The sequence below is a fragment of the Chaetodon auriga genome, chromosome 15 (genome assembly GCF_051107435.1).
Source record: "Chaetodon auriga isolate fChaAug3 chromosome 15, fChaAug3.hap1, whole genome shotgun sequence".
NCBI lineage: Eukaryota > Metazoa > Chordata > Actinopteri > Chaetodontiformes > Chaetodontidae > Chaetodon > Chaetodon auriga.
The window spans coordinates 11,574,220-11,595,708 of record NC_135088.1 but is presented as its reverse complement, the minus strand read 5'-3'; the positions used below and the strand labels follow the sequence as shown (position 1 = coordinate 11,595,708).

The 21,489-nt window shown below is 43.0% G+C and overlaps 1 protein-coding gene across 2 annotated transcripts in view; it reads right to left on the bottom strand.

The window, feature by feature from the left end:
* The window catches only part of frem2a (FRAS1 related extracellular matrix 2a), a 55,993-nt gene extending 34,504 nt beyond the window's left edge, over window positions 1–21,489 (bottom strand). For both annotated transcript variants that reach the window (XM_076751248.1, XM_076751249.1), the window contains exons 1-3: window positions 16,430–21,489; window positions 13,688–13,777; window positions 1,395–1,541 (exon numbers count right to left, since the gene is read on the bottom strand). In XM_076751248.1, the coding sequence (XP_076607363.1) occupies window positions 1,395–1,541; window positions 13,688–13,777; window positions 16,430–21,428 (5,236 nt within the window). In that variant the 5' untranslated portion in view covers window positions 21,429–21,489. The remainder of the gene's footprint in view (window positions 1–1,394; window positions 1,542–13,687; window positions 13,778–16,429) is intronic.

Sequence of the window (21,489 nt, the reverse complement as noted above, 5' to 3'; positions counted from 1 at the left end):
GTGTTTGGACTGATCGCAATGTCTTCCTTAGTTTTTTTTTTTTTTTTTTTTTACACTGCAGTTTAAGGCCCTGACGCATCGAGCCCACCTACAGAAAACCACTTGACAAAGATGGACTGACGCATCGCCTGCCTTGCCTCCCATCTACTGACATACGTTGTGATTCACAATGCAGAACACAGCTGTGAAGACTACAGTCAACAACTAGGCGGCATGCATGAAAAAAACATAAATGTATAATTTATTTCTATTTCTACTTCAGTTAACATTGGGGAAAGGCAAACCGGCTGACCTCCAACAGGCACTTATAAGAGTTAGAAGTGGCAGTCAGACTGTAAGGTGGTCGTTGACCATACAGTGCTAAATAGCTGACTGTCAGCTTAGTGTGTCAGAGCCTGTCAAACAGACATAAACAGATCAACATTCATTACAGCGTTGCTTTACGTGGCGACAAGGAGATGACGGGGTGGCACTTCTGTTAATTGTGACACTAATGATACCAGCGATGCTATTTTATCATTAACTTGACCTAAGCTCAGTCAGCTCTGATTGTCGACTGATGAGTCGACTTTGTGGATTTTGTTGCATCCACCTGGTCAATGTATTTTTTAGTACTTTTTGACGTGTACTTGTTTTGACACCTGTGTCATGTCCTTACTGTTATACACCATTTGCCCATCTAGGACAAATAAAGCTGAGCTTTGCACATCAAGGAAAATGCCATGTTGCTTTACAAGCAGTGGCAAAATTACTTTTCTTGACATTGTTTTCCTGTCTCTGCTGGGCGAAGAGTTCCCTTACGCAGGACATCATACTGGTCAGATTTAGCCATCTCACTTAGCCTACTGAGCTCCATAACAAACACCTCTTGCAAACACTGAAATGGCTCAAGGCCAAACAAAATTACTTTGGCTTAGAGGACAAATCTGGTTATCGCGTGTGTTGAATGGATATGTTGCTCTTTGGCTTTAATGCTTGCAAAACAGAAAGTACAGCTGAAGCTGGTGGAAATATCCCTAATTTTGCAACTATCTGGTCCAAAAACAAAATATTGGACACATTCACATTCAAATTCATTACAATTCATCTTGAGGGAGATGTGAATCTGTTAACCAAATTTCATGGTAATCCATCCAATAGCTGTTGCAACATCACAGTCAATTCAAACGTGCTAATCTCATGGTGGTACTTGAGACAAAGGCAGAGAATGACCCAAAAATTAAGATTTATCATGTGGGGATCATGAATGTCTGTATCAAATGTTGAGGCAATCCAACCAGCAGTTGTTGACAGACCAACATTGTCGTCGAGCCACCCTGCTAGCGTGGCTAAAAACACAGAACATGTCCTCTTGGATCAGAAAGGAAAGGAGGCAGAAAGACAGACAGACTGACCAATGAAAGACGTCTCTCCCAGGTAGCCTCTCCGCCTGAGCACCACCTCCAGGAACTTGTCCTCCTCGTCCACCACATAGTACTCTTTCTCCAGAGAGATCCAGGCCCAGTCCAGACGGAACTGCTGCCCCTTCAGCTTGTTCCCACCTAAACAAAACACACAAAGCATAAATACATTTCGTTATTCCTGACTGTTTTTCATCCTGTTTTCTAATGTGAATGTGTAATTAACATTTCATTAGCAGTTTGGTATCTTTCTACCAGGACTGACTGAATGTGTTGCTTCTTGTGTGCTGTGAACATGCTGTTTATCATCTAAGATCTCTGCAGAAACACTGTACGTACTGGGGCGGGTCTGTGCCTATTTATTTCTCTGATTTAACTACCAAATGCTGGGCTCAATATTCCACAAAACCTGGAAAGGAAACTATGAGGGGAAATTCTGTGACCAAAGGGGGCAATTACTGTAAAACCGTAATGAAGAAAAAGTGTTTTAATTATTTTCAGTGTGCAGTCCAAATGTTCCCAACACATCTGCTGCAGAATATTTACAGATTCATAAAAAATAAAACACACAATATCTGCCTCCACACCATTGTACATCTAACAGTCAAGCTTTTCATGTGCTCCACAATTAAATTCAAAAATTTTCTTTGTTGAACTGTAATTTCTTTTGTTAAAAAAATGGCACATCATCCTGACATCGCAGCCAATTAGTGTTATTAAGGAAGGATTTGCGGGGTAAATGGTCTTGTTAGTGTAACAGAGCTACTCAATAGCTGCCACTTCAACAAGCGGACAGGAAGGATGCTGCGGTGTGTGGCTAATTCACCCACCTGCAGGGGGAAAAGATGGAGTTCTGTGATAGGGAAGGGAGAACATAGTAAAAGTGGAATAAAAGGGGGTGACGCTTTCCTTTTTTCTGCTTTTGTGTAGAGATGAACAATGCCTAACTATGCATGGCATTCCTGTGAATGCTAAACTAAACGCCTGCATGTGTGTGTTTTACAGGCAGAGGGAAATGCAGAGGTGGAGGACTGTCTGTGCAAATGTTATTTGTAGGCTGTCGGAAAGGAAATCTCATTCAGCTCTATTGAGGACGATTTCAAAGCTGTTTGTTCTTTCAAGTCGTTTATGCCTCTGAAATGCTTGAGCAGTAGGGCTGTTAAAAGCACACACAGCGTAGCACTTCACCTCCATCATCACAGAGGTCATAAATGGCAGCATTGTTGTTCAAACCTCCTTGTGCAAAAAAGGTGCCGCTGCTTGGTCACTCAAAATAACAGTGTGTCACTATCCCCATCAATAAAATATCATAAATAGAATCTAAAAGGGTGGAGATGAGAGCCTCCACGCGCACATAAGGTACAGCTCTGTTAGAGTAAAGCTCGAACACTGGTGTTAAAATGCAGCTGAGGTGAAAAGTTCAGCACATTCTGGCTTGGCAGACATCGCTACAACATGCCGAGGTGAGGAGACAGCTAATATAATCAGAGCTTGTGTATCCTCCAAAAAGCCCGTAGGCCAAGTTCAGGCTTCACTTAGTGGGCGCAAATACAAAATTGCACACATACACCCACGTAAACACACACACAACTCTTCACTTCCAACTTCACTGCAACCTTGACTTTCATCCCAGTTCCCTGATAGTAAATACAGCATAAGCTGCCTGAAATCTGTGTGTGTGTGCACGTGTGTGTCTGTGTTTGTGTTCGTGGTGCATGTTTGTGTGTGTGTGCACCAGTCCTTCTGTGCGACCTCTCACTGAAGGTGAAGAGCTGTGCACAGACAATAGGGATCTGAGTCAGTGGGCTTCAGACTGTCTCATTCCTCCAGCCTTTCAACAGGATAAAAGGCGCCTCACATGTGCTGACCATACAAAAACAGCAGCTTTGAAATCAGACTCAATAGAGCCAAATTCACTTTACACCCTCTTTCAAAGGCTTTCCTAACAAAAACTCACCACGAGGGTTTTTTTTTCTTCCTTTGGACCAATTAGGGATCATAGTTTCTGTACAGAAAATTTCAAGGATCAGGACACTCTGAGAAATCTGCAGAGAAAAACTTTGATGCTACAGTTTTGATGCTGGCTTGTGCTGTAGGATCTACTTTACAGAGTTATTGTCGACACCTGTCCAATCAGAGGAGGCTATTTTAGAAAGGGTTAAAATCAAAAGGAAATTCACCTTAACACATAAGAATGTTTTTGTAGATGGTCTGTGTGATGCTGTTACTAAGCTCGTGACCCAGAGTTTGTTACAGCTGCTTCTCATGTTCGACATATGTTCAGGATTATAGCGCACAGTTTAAAGCATCATCATATAAACCATCTAGTTTTGGTCTAGATGGTCTGAGACACTATAGACTAAGCTCCTGACTCCACATCTGGCCCGCCAAAATGTTCCATCCAGCTCACAGAATACATTCACAAAATGTGCACATCTAACGTCATTCAGAGAGAGAGGGTGAGAGAGGCCCAGTCCGTCCTGACAGTGATCATTGATTAGCTTGCCAAAAAGTCGGTAATTCATAGTTCACATATTCAGCAGAACGGCCTCCTTGGCAGATGTCTGTGAGCATTTTTTAGTTAAGTATCTACTTATCATTATGGATTTTGCTTTGTTGTTTTTTTAGAAAGAATATTCAAATTCTGGCCCTTGGACAAACGTAGTTGTGGACCCCTGCCAGAGTCTCCATATGGTAATGAGATGAGAGCTAGCAATGCAGATTAAAGAATGTTTATATTTCTAGCTCTTTTAGCTCAGTGTTCTGGTTTTATGGCCCTCAAATTACTATACAGTAGAGTCTTAGCGTTCTCATTAACCTCACTGAACGAGCGAGCTCTTTCTCTAAAGTTAGAGCTATCAGGAAAGTGAATATTGGATTATTCCTTAGGTGCTCAGAAACACGACTCTAAATGAATGAGAATGCTGCTTGCCTGCTGTATGAAGACTGACTGTAACCATTTGCTGAAACACTTTCCATAACATTTTATGAGGAAACAATCTCTTTCACTTTATTTTGGATATAACTTCTCAAAATTTCCTCCAGGGTAGCCATAACAGAAACGCTTTGGTGTACAACCAAAATCAAATGCTGCAGTGCAGATCAAATAAGCTTTTTTAAAAAACAAAGGAAGTGCCATTTCTATTGCCTATTAAATGTCTTTTCATACAAAGTGCATCAGTGCAAGCTCTCATCCTGCTGTGACCAACACCCCTCTTTTCTCTAAAACCTTCGCTTTCTAAAGATATGTACCGTAAATCCTCGTCCTTGAAAAGAAACCTTCTACAGAGGTACAATCATTCATTCAAAATCAAAACAAATGCTTCTGACCTACACATAAGCCTGAATATCTGCTCTGTTTCTGAATATGCTGCTAGGGACAAGCAAAGGATCTACAAAAGGGAGCAGAAGCTACAAAAACATGATGATCTTATAGAATATGAAGCATTACTGTAGATTAAACAATCCAACGGTGTAAAGCAGTAGCTCTGTCCTGACTACAGCAGTCAAACGCAACATACACATTAATGCAGCAGTAATATTAATTCAAAAACAACATACAGAATAGTCAAACATTGACATGAGCCACTTCTCTGCAGAATGAACATACATACTTAAGTAAGGTTTTGAGTGACGGGTTTTAACTTATAGTGGAACATTTTCTCAGTGTGGTATTAGTACTTGTACTTAAGTAAAGCAAATAAATACTTTTTCCACCACTGCTTATTTCATGCTGTGGGTTATATCTCACAGAGCCACACAGCTAATTTCCTTCTCGGGACAATAAAGAAATCCATTACACAGTATTAAATACATAACACAGTCAGTGAAAGGCCACCACTGGGCAATAGGGATTAGAGCACTCATCCTGCAACCTGACAGCAACTGTGGTTTCAAAATTGCCACATTAAATCTTCCGATCAGATTCCCTGCAAATGCTTTTTCTAACACAGACTCATGCCGGAGCTCACGTTTACTGTACGTATAGCACACACACAGAAACGCCTTATCTCTTCTAAAGGTACTTTTAGGAGGCGGAAGGTGTATGAGTCCACCCCTCTTTGCACTGTTGTGCTTTTGAAAACAGCTGGATCATGTACTAACAGCCGACATTTAGATCAGAAACATCACTACCACATAAATAAATGGACTTATTTTTTCAATCAAAAACACATGTGAGATTAGGCTCTTAGCTTCAGTCTGAAAAAATCGGGTCTGTCTCGACTTTCAGCTGTGTCTGTGTGTGCCGTCAGAGAGTTCACACCCAAAATCAAAGGAAATTTTTCACAGCAAGAAGATGCCGTCTGCTGCTCAGTACATCTATTCTGCTGCGGGCGGCGTGGCCCTTCCCTCACTGTTACGTCTCCATCTGCCTTCTCTACTCCTTTGTATACCAGTCCCCTACTCCCAGTGAAACTGGCAATCAAACAGCTACATGCAACCAACAAACCCAATGATCTCTCTCACCATGCAAAACTTTCGAGAAACATTGAACTAGGAAGTAATGGCTAAATCTGGTATTTATTCAGTTGGCAACATGCTCCTTTTTACAAAGCACATAGCATGTGAAGTGCTGCGACACTGCTAAAATAGACCACCAGTAATATTTCAGTAGTAATAGGAGCCCACGCACCATCCTCCTGACAGGAGTGCTTCTCTCCATAAATTCTGATGGTTGACAAACTACAAATATCTCACACCCCCTCAGGATGTTTCAATACCTTTTATCCTGACAGATGTGTGGCAGGCACTGTACTAACACTGGGAGGTTTGGCATGTGTGCAACTAGTGGCAAAACGGATCACAAAGATTAGGATGGGTTCTGCACTCAGCTGTTTCTTCTTCTGCGTGTGTGTGTGTGGCCATGCATACATCAGACTGAAAGCAGGTCATTTTGCACATCTTTTAGCAGCACCATAATGTCTATGTCTGTGTGTATTGTACTGTATGTGTGTGCGTGTGTGTATCATTATACTAACATTTCACCCCAAGGCAACTCGCATGATAGCGGTCATGGTGAGATATCAGTAGGCTGACCAGGAACTCATAGCCGTGGGCAAACTTGAGCATTTAAAATGCTGCTCAACTCGAGGGCGAGTTAAAGCCACTGTGGGTGAGGAGTCTTTGTAGCTAATTTATTTACATGTGTTGGGATTATTATTAAATCACTGCGTTTGATCGATCACTTCGCAGGATGTCAAACCAAGCCAAACGCCTGGAAGAAAGTGGTGCTGCTGTTCGTATCATGCAGTATGATACACTGTGTAGGTGATTGTGTGTCTGTATGTGCCTGTGGGCAACAGAGGAAGTGAGGTCCACGTTGCCCCAACCCCCCAACCAACCTTAGGAGATAAAAATTGCGTGCGACAGAATAATGCATTGTTTCCTCCCTACATTCAACAGCCATCAGGCATGAGTGTGCTGCAGAAACACCTTAAGCGGCCTTGCACATGAAACCATAAGAAACTGACATCTGGGGCAGAATCCTCACTCCTTTGAAGTTCCTGTGCTACGCTTAATAACCGTGAGGTTCTTCACTGATGTCTATAAAGACAGCCATATATGACCCTGGGCATAGCTTAGAGGCAGAAGGCTTGAGGACAAAGAAACGGTGGCTTCCATGAGGTGTGTGTACTTGTACAGTTGCGCGTGTCTGAATCTGTGTGTAAGCGCCTGCGTGTCTGCTTGAGAGTCGCATGAATGATACCATCTAAAAAGGAAATGTTCTCCTGTGTGCTCGTCACAGAGGCAGGACTCCAGCGCAACGATCACTCCTGCTTCAGCACAAGTCTCCCCATGCCACCAATATAATATTTAACAGAGGGATGAGTTTAATGTATCTCAGGACGCTTACTGGCACTCCAGAGAGCAAACTGTGTCTGAGCGCAGAGATGATAAACTACTTACTGAAATCTCTTGTTTCTCCTTCCTACTTTTTCCCCTCTGCTCTAATTTCCCTCCATTATCTCCTATAACCCTTAAAACAAAATTTTGTTATGCCAGAAAATGTTCATTTTTGCTTCAGTGGCTTTAATGTTTAGTTTTAGATGTATGTTTTTTATTAGAGGGTTTCAAAATACAAATAATAAAGCAGAGCTTGCAAGAGCTCCCCAGTGCTGTGTACGTTTATACTGCAATGTGAGGAGAAGAACGCAGATAAAGTATCACTTTACATTGTAATGCTTAAATTATGTAAATATAAATTAAAGGTCCATTGAGGATCATTAAAAATGAAATAGCAGGAGACAGAGCCAGTGAGGATGACACGCAAAGAATGAGGTTTTATGTGCGCTGGGAATCGTCACTTTCCTACAGTTTCCTTTTGATTAGAGAAAATGTAAGAAGAAGAAAGCACTGGGTGAAAATTAGATGACAAAAACTGACTGCGAAGATAAAAAAAAAAAAGAGTAAAGTATCTGTGTGAAAGAAGGTAACAGACAAACTAAAGATGAGAAGAGAGAAAAACTGATGCCGATAATTGGAAGCAAAGCATTCATGTAGTCAAAAATGTAAATCAGAACACTTAGTGGCAAAATAAATGCTGAAAAGATCAACAGTTTTTTGTTTATTCTTGAGATTAGAGGGCGTTTGGTCGTGCTCGTGTGTTTACATGTCGTGGGCTGTCAAGCGTTGAGAGACATACAGAATCAGAGATGATTAACATGATGAAGAATCCCTTCACATCTTTCAACAAGTCTCACACTCCCGTCTCAACGCTCTAATGAGATGCAGATCATCGGGAGTGACATTCGCGGCTGCAGAATGTGCTGTAATCCTACAACAGAGAGATCCATCAGCACCAACGCTGACAGACAAACACGGCAGGCGGGGACAGACAGCAGGAAAAGACAGCGAGGGTGTGACAGTAAAATCCGAATCCTGATGCCTGAGACAGAGTCAACACTCGGCACAATGAGCCACAGCGTGCTTTGAGATTAAACTCGGCGAGGCAGGAGGGCAAAATATTAAGACTGTACCTCGAAAGGAAAAGGCGAGACAGGCACAAAAAGCACTGAAAGAGCGAAATACGCATGAACACGGATGCCGAGTGAGGTAAAAGAATGGAAAATGAACAAAAACACGTCCGACGAGATCTGAGAGTGACAGTGTGAGGAGGGAAAGATGGTGGGGATAAAGACAGGAGAGTTGGGCCCTGCGAGAAGTGAGTGACAGTAAATTCCTGACTGCCGACAGATAAAGAGAATCCTCTCCTGGAGCCAGGGGACGTGTTAGCGTGCGTGTCAGTCTGTGCTGCATGCTGATGTATTACCTGGCAATCCTGCATTGATCAGTAACCTTTCACTGGACAGGTTAACAACAACAAAAAAAAAGGTCAAGGGATTAACCTGCTCCATTTGTGGCTTTGGTGACAGCCATCTTAAGCCTGTAAGTGTTGGGGGGTTTTTTTAAGGTTCTTTCGCATTTAAACTCCAAAGCAGGATTTGGAAACGTTATCACACATCAATTGTGTTTCAGCTTCGGAAACGAAATAAGGTTGCTTTTCAGTTCAAGAAATTAAAGCAAAGCCAGACGTCTAAAACTGGATGATCCCATTTACATTCAGCGTGTTCATGGCTGACTCGAAATTTCTCAGCCTCTGTGAGTCATTCTACTGTTGAGTTAAAGAGTTTAAAAGTTATTACAGAAGCAGTTTAAAATTGACTCACTTATTTCTTTTTTTTTCGGGTGCTGATTCCTTTCTTCCATTAGAAAGAAAGTCCGCATGTGCATAAATAATTTGCAACACTTATCATTTAACAGAGAGGAGGGCAACACAAGGAGGTCATTTCATCTGAAGTGCTGGTGCTGCTTTTATGAAAAAAAAAAACAAAAAAGGAGCCTTTAGAAGAGACGAGGGGAAAAAAAAAGCCACAGAGGCACCACAGATCGACACCCAATCAGACATCATGCACAAACAAGACTGATGATAAAGAACTGGAGCCACTGCAGAATAGCCTGCAGTGATAACTGGTCTTCTAGCACTTACAAGGGAGAAGTTACACACAAAGCATTTTGCTATATTCAAGACACATTTGTGAAGACACATAAATGCATGCAATGTGTACTGTGTGCAGCGTAAAATGGGAATGTAGAGGCTGCAGGGGGTGTTTTAGGGGATATACTGTTGTTGTAACTCCAGATAAAGCGGTGGTATGTCGAGCTGCTCATGGGCAAGGAGAGGTGAGGGTGAGATGAAATGATTCTATTGTGGCAATCAATATTGTTTGCAGTGGAAGGAGAAACATACGGAAAAAAGATGAGAAGAGATGAGCGGCCGTGGGGAAAAATGCTGGTTTGCTTCTCATTTTTTTATGTGTGAATAATAATAATTTCTATGATATATTGCGTCTGTAAGTCATGTACAACGTGCCAATTCATCCAGATTACAAAAAAAAAGCATGTTTTCTCGCTGACTCTCAGTGGAATCTAGCCATGCCGAGACATTTGTTTTTATTCCCACAGGTTTTGAAATATCCATCTCTGAGATTTCCGCTGCTACCCAAATTCATGGAGGTGAATGGGATTTTGTTGGTGGTGCAAACAGCAAAGAGACATTACATTCATTTGCCGCATCTCTTTCCAGTCACAGTGTTCTGTTGACTCTGGATAATCTGCAGAAAAGAGTGAGATCTGTGGCTTATATACAGTAACTGCGATGTTGCTTTGAGATTTAAATGTATATTTTCAGTGCTGTTCACCATTCAACTATACTGCTTAGTGTCAGTGAGCAGGGGTCTTTGAGACAGATATCTGAAAACCTGGACAAATAAAACCAAACTACCTGCACCAATAGAGATAAGTGAGAAGATATGTCATTTTGTAATTTCAGTTAACTGACCTCTTAAGTAGAACTGGGGCAACTCATTAATCGATTAGTCAATTAACTGAAAATAATCAAGAACCATTGATAATCAATAGATCGTTTAAGTAGTTTCCCAAGCAAAAGTAAAAAAAAAAAAAAGATCTAGTTCTTCTCCAATTGGAGGATTTGCAGCTTTTCTTTCTTCTTCTTCTTTTTTTTTGTTCTCCGTTGTAATTTGTGCTGTTTTCTGCTGCTCGATTATAACTACCTGTGGATCCCACAGCCAGCGAGAAGCCTGGGAAACAAACTGCGTTCCAGCCTATTACAGTTAACTATAGTGATCCCAGCCTGTCTTAACCTGAAACAGAGGCTGCTTCCTGCTACTCTTCCCCTGTAGATGAGCCTGTAATAGGGCCACGTAATTACCAGTGGCTGCCTCGGAGCTCTGCCCAGCTCAAACGCCCAGGGCTCTCATTACCCACAATGCTGCCTGGGCTCTTAAATATCAAACACCTCTTTGTGCTGGAGGCTCCACAGCTCCTTAGCCTACAGCTACCCCTCTGTGCTCTGCTGTGCATCTGTGAGAGTGTTTACCTGAGTGTGTACTAGTGCACATCTGGGTAAGTGTCTTAACACATCTCTATAATGTGTATATAGAAATGTAGGTGTACCTGCTTACATGTACATTATTATGTTGTGTTAATGCCCATTTTCTGGAAATTGTAGGCAGGAGGACTTAGTTTGGGGGATCTCCTTTCAAAGGCCTCGGGCCAAGAGCAGAGAAAAAGAAAAAAAAAAACTTTACAGCAGCACGGACAATCAATTAGTCAATGTTTCTCCTTTCATGTGCATAAAGAATCTGTTATTCCTCTATGCATTAGCACTTTCTTCTAAGTGCATTAGCACCGCAGTACGAAAAACACTTTTGAAAAATGGGTCTAGGGCTAATACACAAAACCATCAGCTCATTTTTTCAGACAGAAAGTGTGCAATACACGGCTCTCTTCTTGTGTAATGTGGAGGGCACAGTTAATTGTTGGATGTCAGTGGATACGGCATAAGGAGAGAATCACCATTTGAACAGAAGTGTTATATCCCATTGTAACTGAAGAATAAACCCAGCCCTGTCATGTACAAAGTAACCTTGAAAAAAGACCTATGATCTCGACACTATATGATACATAGTCTTTTAGTCCTGTGATTCACTGAGAAGCAGTGGTGTTATTTAACTGGTTTCTGAATGTGAGTGTGAATGTGAGGAGTTTCTCTACAAAGTCCATTAAATTTAAATACCCCAATGATGGCAGGCTTACGAGGCTCTACATCAATTGTTCTGTGAGTGCTTAGTGTTTCATGCAGTGCCATCATATCTGATCATACAGGAGGAAAAATGAACAGACTGAGAGAACTGAGAGGCTGTTGCAACTTGTTCCAAACGCATTCTGTGCCTAAACACACGTGCAATCCTGACACAAGTGCACCTCTTCATTTAGCTGTTCATTTAAGGGAGGACCGCACAAAAAATGGATGGGGCTTGTGTAACAAGTGTGACTGCACAATCTGGTGGATTTAGTCCTTTTCATACAAATAAGCAGTTGCACATTTGCACCTGTACAGTCAGGTTGTGGCGGAGGTGAGGAAATCTAATTAACCTGTATTCTGACAGCGGACAAAGGAGGAGCACCACTCCATTAGCTCAATAAGAAAATGAGAGCAGAAGCAAGTAATAACTAAACCCTAATCTGACTGTTTAAAAGCATCACCATCACTGCTTTATTTTCTAATAGGAAATCCAGACAACAATGTCTTTCCATTTGCCTGTACTGCATTGCTTTTCTCAAGGCCAATTGATATGAATACCCAAAGACTTTTGTCAGCCTTGGTAAGAAAAAAGATAAGATAAGATAAGATAAGATAAGATGAGATAACACTTTCTGGATCCCACAACAGGGACATTAAGCTGTTACAGTATTAAAAAAAAAAACCAGAAGCACAGAAAGGTCATGATAAAAAGTATAGAGGATATAGAATACAAAATCAACTGTGTATATGTAGATCATGTACAGATTATAGAAATACTAAATGCCATAAAAATACTACTGCCCACAAAAAATACTATTGCTATTATTCTTATGAGAACACTACCAACTTGAGAAATGCTGCTTCATAAAAAGGACATTGCTGATATGGATAATAAATAGTGTTATTGCACAGTTGAGAAAAAGCATACAACTTAAAAATCGCACAGAAAATTCTTTGAAGTTTTGTTACTTCACTTGTGACCATTTCTGTCCCACTGTTACAACATCTGGATTTCTCTCCAGAGCTTGCTGATCTCGGACAAATGTAACCGCCTCTTAAGCTCTCCTTCACTCACAGAAATTTCCTATACGAGACTCCCAGTCGCTGATTGCTTAATTGGCTGCTGCCTGGGTAAATGGATGCTGATTTCACGCACAGTGCAAGTAGACACATAGAACAAAATGCACAGAATTTAAAGTGGCCATTTCATGTGCATAAATCAGGAAGTGAATGACAGTTAAAATGCATCAGAGGTCGGTCAGACAACATGAGCAGGGGTTCTTCTGATCTCTTCTTGTGTAGCTTGTATTTTCAATACATGTTGTTCAAAGTTTCTTCTTCTCTATGCTGCCAAAAAACACCCCTGAGAAATCAGCCTTGCATCAAAACAGAATATACAGTAATACTACCTGACACATCCTGCAGTCATATTCACAAATTACACAGGCAGTCTTATTAAATCATTGAACTGTGAAAATGATGTGTGTTAATCTCAGCACCACGAAAATAAATTTTCTATTTTTTGATGAACCTGGATGCCTTTATCACTTCACCAGTAAGCTAATATGATGCAGCATCATTTGTAGTGTACGGACACAAAAAAGAGCTTCTGTTGGCCTACACACATTTTTGTCAGAAATTGATATTCTGACCCGCAACTGCACAGCTGTTCTGAACGGAAGATCGCTTTACAGGCTAATGGTGAATTAAATCAGTCAGCCCAAATATCAGCCATCTGAAGCTGACAGAGGGATGCCTTCCATCTAGCCTGGTGATTGTGAATGAAAAGAACAGAAACGTCAAACATTTTCTTTAGACAACTGTTTGGAAAATCTGCCAGGAACAACGGACAAAATTAAACTCCCTATGAGCTGAGATGACTCGGCTGACTCTCAGGTCTGTCACAGTGTGAGTAATGAGTGATTCTCTGAAGCCTGACATCTACTGCAGACACTCAGAGAGAAGAGCAGGAGTTAAGATTCACCCGAGGAGACGAGTCTAAAGGTTGGAGAGTCCAAAAAGCGACAGGTTTGATCTTCACCTAAGACAATTTGTATCTATCAACATTTTGTTGAAATGTCATTCGGCAGCATATTCAGGACCTCGCTGCTCATGCAGTGTAAAGTCAGCCAGTCAGTCAGTGTAAAAAGAAGCGGCTAAAGGTAAAATGGTGAAATCTTACCATTATCCTCGACGGAGAAATGGAAGAGATCTGAAGTAGCATTTTCTTCTTTCCGTAGCACGTAGCAGATGTTCAGGTCATCTATATCAGCTGGAACAGGAAAGTAAGTTTAGTCAAAGAATCAAAATGGCAAGTAAACCACAGCAAGTGTTTTGATGTAATTAATGACAGAATGCTAATGGGGGCCGCTCCGCATTTTAATCTGCAGGGTTACACTGTCCTGTCAAAGTGAGATGATGCATGATGAAAATTTTAACAATCCCCTCGCCCCAATTTACAGCGAGGTGATGGCTAAATTATACATTGTTTATGGAAGAGAGTTGCCCTTGCCAAGATTAAAAATATATATTTCTGAAACAATTTGCATTTTAAGATTAAAAAAAAAAACATTCACGCTGGCCACAGAAATATCCTCAAACACACTTTGAAGTTGCATTATGGCTTTATGCCTTGTTCAAACACTCTCTCTGTCAAATAATTGTTCAAAGATGGAAGCTGTCCCGCTTCAGCACCATATCAGCTGCAGTAACAGCAGGTCTCTAGTATCACACTGATTCAGTTCCTTATCAGCACTCAGCATGAACAATTTTCTACCAGAGAGAGCATTCTGAAAGTCATGCATCCGTAATCCAGGACGATAAGGCCGCAACCTCAAATCCGAGACAGCTCAAGCTAAACCAACAGAAAACCTTTAAATCCCGAACCTGCCAGCTTTCTGTGTCAACACCCCTGAAAACCAGGTGACAGTGGATCTTTTAATGACAGACGAGGGTAAGAATGTTAAAAACAGGATTGCGGCAAGCACCTACTCCTCCACAGCTGTTTTCTGAACTTCTCTGAATTACAGGGCTCTGCCTGCATTTTTTCCACCATTCTCCACAAACGTATATTGCAGTGCAGAAAAATCATCGAGACTGTGAAAGGGCTTGGCCCCTGCAAACCACCTCCTTCAATAATGGATGGCAGAGGAAGGAGGTTCATAAAAGTATAAACCCCTGACTCCTGACTGGGACACATCTTAAACCTCTTAGGTGGCTTCCTGTCATTCTCCGTCTGCCCTTCTAACACGGGGACACGGACAAAAGAAATGTACAGTAAAAGCGTTTTACACGTATATATTATGCAATGATTTTTCTGAGGGCATTGTGCTTCTTTCAGATTACTGTTTAGCTTTTCGCATTCGTGAGTATCGCTCTGATGGTACAGGAGAGGCAGCAAGAAAAGGATGTTCTCTGGAGTGTTGTGACGCAGCCTTGAACCCAAGGACCTTGCAAATATAAAGTCAACACTGTGAACCAAGGCCACGATGTTCATCAAATATTTAAAGAGAAAGCCTCATGGGATGTGCCCTGGAAATAGGATGAGTAAATAAAGAGCGAGGGATTGTCTCTTTCACCTGACTGATTCTTCTGACGAGCCTGTTTGCTCTCTCTCAGTCACTCTCTCACGCCCCTTCCCTCATTCTTTATTTCTCTCATGCCACCTACACCTCCCCCTCTCCCCCTTTTTTCTCCACTTTACTTGCTCACTCTGGCCCCTCTTCTGCCCCTTTGCCTCTCCTTCTCGCCCCGCTCCTGTCTCATCTGTGCCCTTTTTTTTTTCAGAGACTTCAGCCGCACAGCAGCTGTCAGAAGCGTCCGTCTCCTGCAGACTGAAGAGCTCTTTTTCACTCTGTTCTCAGCCCCTGTCTGTGCTTGTGCCGAGCTGTGGCAAGAGCAGGTGAATTTTCTTACTTGTTCACATAATTGCCCCAGCATGATATGAAAATAGTGCATTGATTGCATCGCTTTAAAACCTCAATCAGTGGCATTGTTCTCTCGAATCTGCATGATCAATAAACAGACATGCACAAAAGCAAAATGTTGACAAATTCATGGTTCAGGTGGCAAATCTCACTGTGTGTGTTGGCGGTGTACGGAAGCGTATTTTGTGAAGAAGTTTCACTTTGTTATGCGAATTTCTGAGACCCACACGTTGCACTAAACTGTTTCGAACTGAACTGAACCATCAGAATGTGCTGCAAGTCAAATGCCATCCTGTCACTGAAAGGTCTGCACTGACCTTTTCACATGATCCTCTACTTTGGTCCTGCTTCATTTAACAAACCACTGTAGAGAACATCAGATGTGAACATTCCCCCGGAGATGCAGAAATAATAAATTATTCATCTCTAACCGTCTACAAGACATTTGCGCGAAACATCAGCCTCTAACTTTGGTCTGCTAATTATGATTTGATGAGCAAGGCACATCTAAATCAGGCTCACAAATTAACTATTGAAATTCCCAAGCCTGCACTTGTCACACATATGAATAATTATTACTCCATAAATTAAAATCTTTGGTAGGCAGTGTGAAAAATTAATCAGAACTTAGAGTTTTGCAGCGATTTTTAACTTTAACATTTTTTTCTGAGGTTAAAGAGTATCGCACAGTAGGGTAAATCAGCACTTTAAAAAATTTATGTTTGAGTACTGAAAGCATTTTATGTGATTGACAGTAATGTAATAATTTGTTATAATTGTTATTATATTAGAGAGTGGAATATCCTTTGAGGTAATTTGTTTACCACACATGACAGATTACATTTTAGAATCCTTTTTTTTTTTGGGAGTACACTATCACTCAGCCAGCCACTGAACGGCTCTTAACGAAATTGCTGTCATTTGATTATGCCATCCATGTGCAACATTCATGCAAAGGTCATATTATAACACAGGTGGGTGTTTTTTTCAGAGCTTACCTTGACTAAATGTGCTGATGGAGTTGTTTCCTTGTCCCAGGTTAATGATGTAACCATGTTCGGGCTGGGTGGTGATGTGGAACACCAGAGAGGCCGAGCTGCTGTCTCTGTCCTCTGCCCTCAGCACTTTGGAGCTGATGGGGAACCCCAGGTGACCCGTGGGCAGTATCTTCATAGAGGGGGCACCTTTATTCACCACGATCTGGGGGACGCCGTTGTCAATCGCCACAATGGTGATCTTCATGGTTTGAGGGCGCCGCGTCTCGAACACAGTGTCCGGGAAAACATAAAAGTCAGTGTGTGTGCCATCGGTGACTGTAAAGGAGAAGGAGTCCTCTGAGGATTCGGTTCCGTCGTGTTTGTAGCTGATGAGGTTTTCATTGAGGTCTTGTTTGGTGAAGCTGGTGACGGGCACGGAGCGGTTGTAGAGGAGTTTACCATGAACAGGCAGCTGGGTGACGGTGAATTTCAGCAGCTGCTCAGATGTGTCCTGGTCCTCAGCAGTGAGCTCAAATGGTGTAATCAGCTTAATCTGCCCTTCTGTGACAACTAAACTATTCACAGTCACAACTGGTTTCTTGTTATCAACATCCACAATAGAGACCCTGAATGTTCTAAAAATAGGATTGTAGCCGTCGGTCACTTCAAACTCAAAACTGTCCATTTTCACCTCATCGTCCGAGGTGTGGATGTAGTATATCTTACTGCCAGCCAGTTGGAGTTGAGTAAAAGACACAATGGGCATCCCAGGAGTGTCTGTACACTCCAAATGGCCTCTGACAGGGGCCCTTGTGATAGTGAACACTAAGTTCTCATCAGGGCTGTTGAGGTCAGTGGTGCTGAGAAGATCTGTGGTCAAAGTCACTCTGCCACCTTCTCTCAGAGACACGCCTTTACTGACCACGTCAGGAAACACCATGTCAATGCTGCCCACGGTGATGTAGAAGTAGCGATCAATTAGTGGATTCATTCCATCCGTGATGTCAAATTTGATCAAGTCTCGAATGCCTTCCTGACCGCTGTGTGTGTAAACTATAAGGCCTGCGTCGACTTCTGCTTGTGTGAAATTCATGCCTTGCGTGATGTTCTCCAGAGACCCGGATGGGTTTTTCCTCTGCAAGAGACCCTGACCGGGCCCGAACCGGATTATATATGTGAGTGTGCTGTCATCTGAATCCAAATCTGTTGCTTTGAGCACTTTGTTGTTGATCTCTTTGGTCTCCCCAATTTCCACCTCCAGACCATCGTTGATTAGCATCCTGGGGGTCTCGTCATCAACAGCAATGATCAAAACCATGGCTGTTTTCTGCACAGAGTACTTTCCATCAGTCAGAGTGACATCAAAGCTGTCCTCTGTTGTCTCTGAGTCATCATGCTCATAAATAATACTTGATGCCTCCCTAATCTGCTCTAAAGTGAAATTAGTCACCAAAACCGAGCCTGTGGATAGCTGGTTTAAAATGGCACCGTGTTTTGGAGGTTTGGAAATGATGAACATCAGCTCCTCAGGTGGAATATCGGCATCGGCTCCATTCAGAATCGGAGTGTCGATGACAATGTTCATCCCCTCCATCACCACTATCTCCCTCAAATATATCTCCGGCTTTTCATCATTTGCTGGGATGATAACAATTGGAAAGAAATGGTTCTCTGAGAAATTGATGCCATCAGAGCACCTAAACGTGAACCTGTCCTCCACTGGCTCTACCCCTTTGTGAATGCTCTGCACATAGTAGATATTCCCCTCCCTGACGTCTCTGATGGTAAAAGCACTGATAGCTGTTCCTGATCTGGACTTTTCTGACCCTGGGGCGGGTGATATATTTTCCACATAGCCTGTGGTGGGCTGGACGATGATGGTGCAAAGGATATCATCCATCGGAGTGTCATTATCATCAGCGTTCAAGTGCTGAGGGCCGATGCCGTTTTTCTCCCCTTCAGTGACACTGAATTGAATCCCGACTCCAACCTCAGGGGCCTGACTGTCGACAGGAAGGATAGTAACACGAACGTGCACTCCGTTGACCTTATTGCCACCTATCGTCCAATCATCGGACATGTCTGTCAAAGTCAAATTGAAGCCATCCAGCTGAGCGGCGAGACCTATCTCACCTCCAGTGTGTGCGTACACAACCACACCATTAATTATATCAGCCTGTGTAAAACTAGTGGCAGGCACTCCTTTGACCAATATTTCACCCATAACTGGGGGATCTTCCACAATAAAGGTCAGCTGGAGGTCATCTGTGTCATCATCATGGCCTTGAATGACATTAGTCGTGATTTCTGTGGCTCCGTTTTCCAGCACATCCATATGAGAGCCGATTGTTCCCGCAGGCAGGCTGATGGTTGGAGTTTCATCATCGACAGGCTTTACATTAACTTTGACCGTCACGGTTACAACATGAATCCCATCACTGACATCCAACTGAAATTCATCGCTCATCGTCTCCTCCCCACCATGCATGTATGATATCTTCCCCTCTGAGATATCCTCAAGACTGAACACCCCCTTTTTCTCTAGCTCAGTGAAAGCAACTTGGACCTGGCCATGTTTAGGGGGCTGGCTTAGAGTAAAGGTAATCTGTTTAATCTCTGTATCGGGGTCTGTGGCGTCTAGCTCAGCAATACTGATGATGTGCATACCGCGCTCAAACACAGTAAAGCCAGTGTTGGTAATCTGAGGGGGTTTATTGTTGACGGGCTGCAGGTAGATAGTGAAAGCTCCTTCTACGCTGTTCCCAGCCGTGTCTTCAACAGTGTAACGAAACTGCACGACATGAGCTGTAATTCCAAGATCAACATCCGGGGGACCGTAGGAGATCTTATGATGGTTAATTTGAGCTTGTGTGAACTCTGTGACCTCTGTGTCAGGGCTGTCCGTCAGAACCAAAGAACCGAACCCAACTGGATTATTTTCGTCTGTATCAATCGGGGGCTGGATAATTGTGTATTTGAGGTCTCGATCCTCAGAATCCAAATCAGTATAGCGCAGAACTTCTTTGCTAAAGTGAGTGAGCTTGTACTCCTGAACGGTCATCTGCAGGGTGGTGCCAGGGAACAGCTCGGGGGGTATGTCATCTATGGGCAAAACCCGAATTATAAACACACTCTCTCCTGACTCATTAGGGGGGTCATTGTCATCCTGAACTGTGAACACAAACTGATCTATGACGGTATCTGTGTTATGAGGACCTGTGTGCTTGTAAAACAACTTCCCATCAGTGATATCTTTCTGAAGCCATTCTGTCACCTCTTTCTCGTACACTTCGTCCTCAGCGTTGAACTTCCAAGAGGAGGGGTCTTCTGGGGCATCCGACTGCCTCAGGAACACTGTGCCAATAGTAGAAAAGGGAGGAACAATGGTGAATTTAATAGTTGAGTCTTCAGAGTCAATGTCAGCAGCGCTGAGCATGAGGGGAGATATAGGCATCATCTGGTTTTTGAATAGCACCAGGCCAGTGTTTGCATTTATGATTGGTGGCTCGTCATCAGTGGGAACGACTGTAATCGGGAAAAGGAATTCTACTTCATTTATTCCATCGGACATTTTGAAGATAATGTTGTCACTGTACGTGTCACTCCCATCATGCTGGTACACAACAGCTCCTGTTGTAAGGTCAGCGGGTGTGAAGAATTTCCTGTGAGAGCCGAACACCATGAGGTCCCCGTGGCGCAGCCCATCCACCACTGTGATGGTGACGGTGTCCAGGTTATCTTCATCACTGATCTCCAAGTTGTGGGCACTGAAGAGAGGCCGAGACTGGCCCTCGTACAGCAGCTGGCCTGTGTTCCGGGTCACCACGGGGGCCAGAGAATTCATTGGCTTCACGACTATCATAAAAGCGAAGGGGTCTGAGACGGCCCCGTCTGTGTCGACCACCTCAAACTCAAGCTGGAAAATCCTCTCAGTGTCAGAGTCCAGCGAGGGGGGCTTGTAAGCTATTTTCAGGTCACGCAAGTCCCTCTGGTAGAAAGATGTGATGGGCAAGTTTCTGTCATCAGTGCTGACTATGTAGCCCTCCTCATATGATAAGGGAGAGCTGATGTTGAAAATAAGCTCATCTGAGTCTGACTCTGCATCTTCAGCAGCCAGCATATCAGGGGTGAGGGCTGTCATGACAAACTGGCTGATCTCCATCATCATCATGGACACAAAGCTGGGCTTGGGGGGAGTGTTTTCCTCGCCCTCTTTGATGCGAATCATAAGATGAAAATACTCCTGTTTCACCAGGTTGCCTTCTTTATCATGCAGCTCCACCACCATAGGAACATAGTCCCTGTCAGGAGACTTGCGGTTGAACGTGTGCTCATAGCGGATGTCAGCTTGTGTGAATTCATCACAGTCCAGCATTTTGGAAAGTTTCCCCCCATCAATGAGTCTTCCATATCTGGGCAGTGCGCTGCCGCTCGTCAGAGATGCCACCTCACATTTATGAGAGTCTCTGTCATAAGTGAACTCTAAAATCTTCTTATCAATAGGGTTACTGATCCCTTTCAGATTATCGACAATGAGAGGCATGTTCTTGGTGAGTAACTCTAGCTGCGTAAAAACTACTTCAACCTCCATCATAAACGGGATAATAACGGTTTCGGTTTGCGCGTCATACCTGAGCTGCAGCCTCACTCTGTCTTTTGCCGGACTTCTCGAGCCGTAGTGGGAATATGTCACATCATTGGGACCGAAATCACACGGAAACTTTTTTGGAGAGAGATGCCCCGGTCTCTGTGAGAGCGGGTCATTATCCAGGACGGTGATGCTGCACCGGTCTCCAGGCTGCGTCTGAATCACCAAATCATTGATGGGATCTATGAAGACCGACCTCCCGAAAGGCACACGTATTCCGTTGTTGGCCACCAAGATTGCATCTTCTGACAGTTCAGATCTCAGCGCGTAAAATAATCCAGTGCTGTCAGGCTGCGCGAAAGCAATACCTGTTACTGAAAAACACAGGAGAAGTCTGTGGAACATCTTGGCAACGGATGTGATCCAAACCATCCAAAAACAATCACTCTGCCAAGATGGTGAAAAATGCTTCTGTCTTTTTGGCTCGATGAGG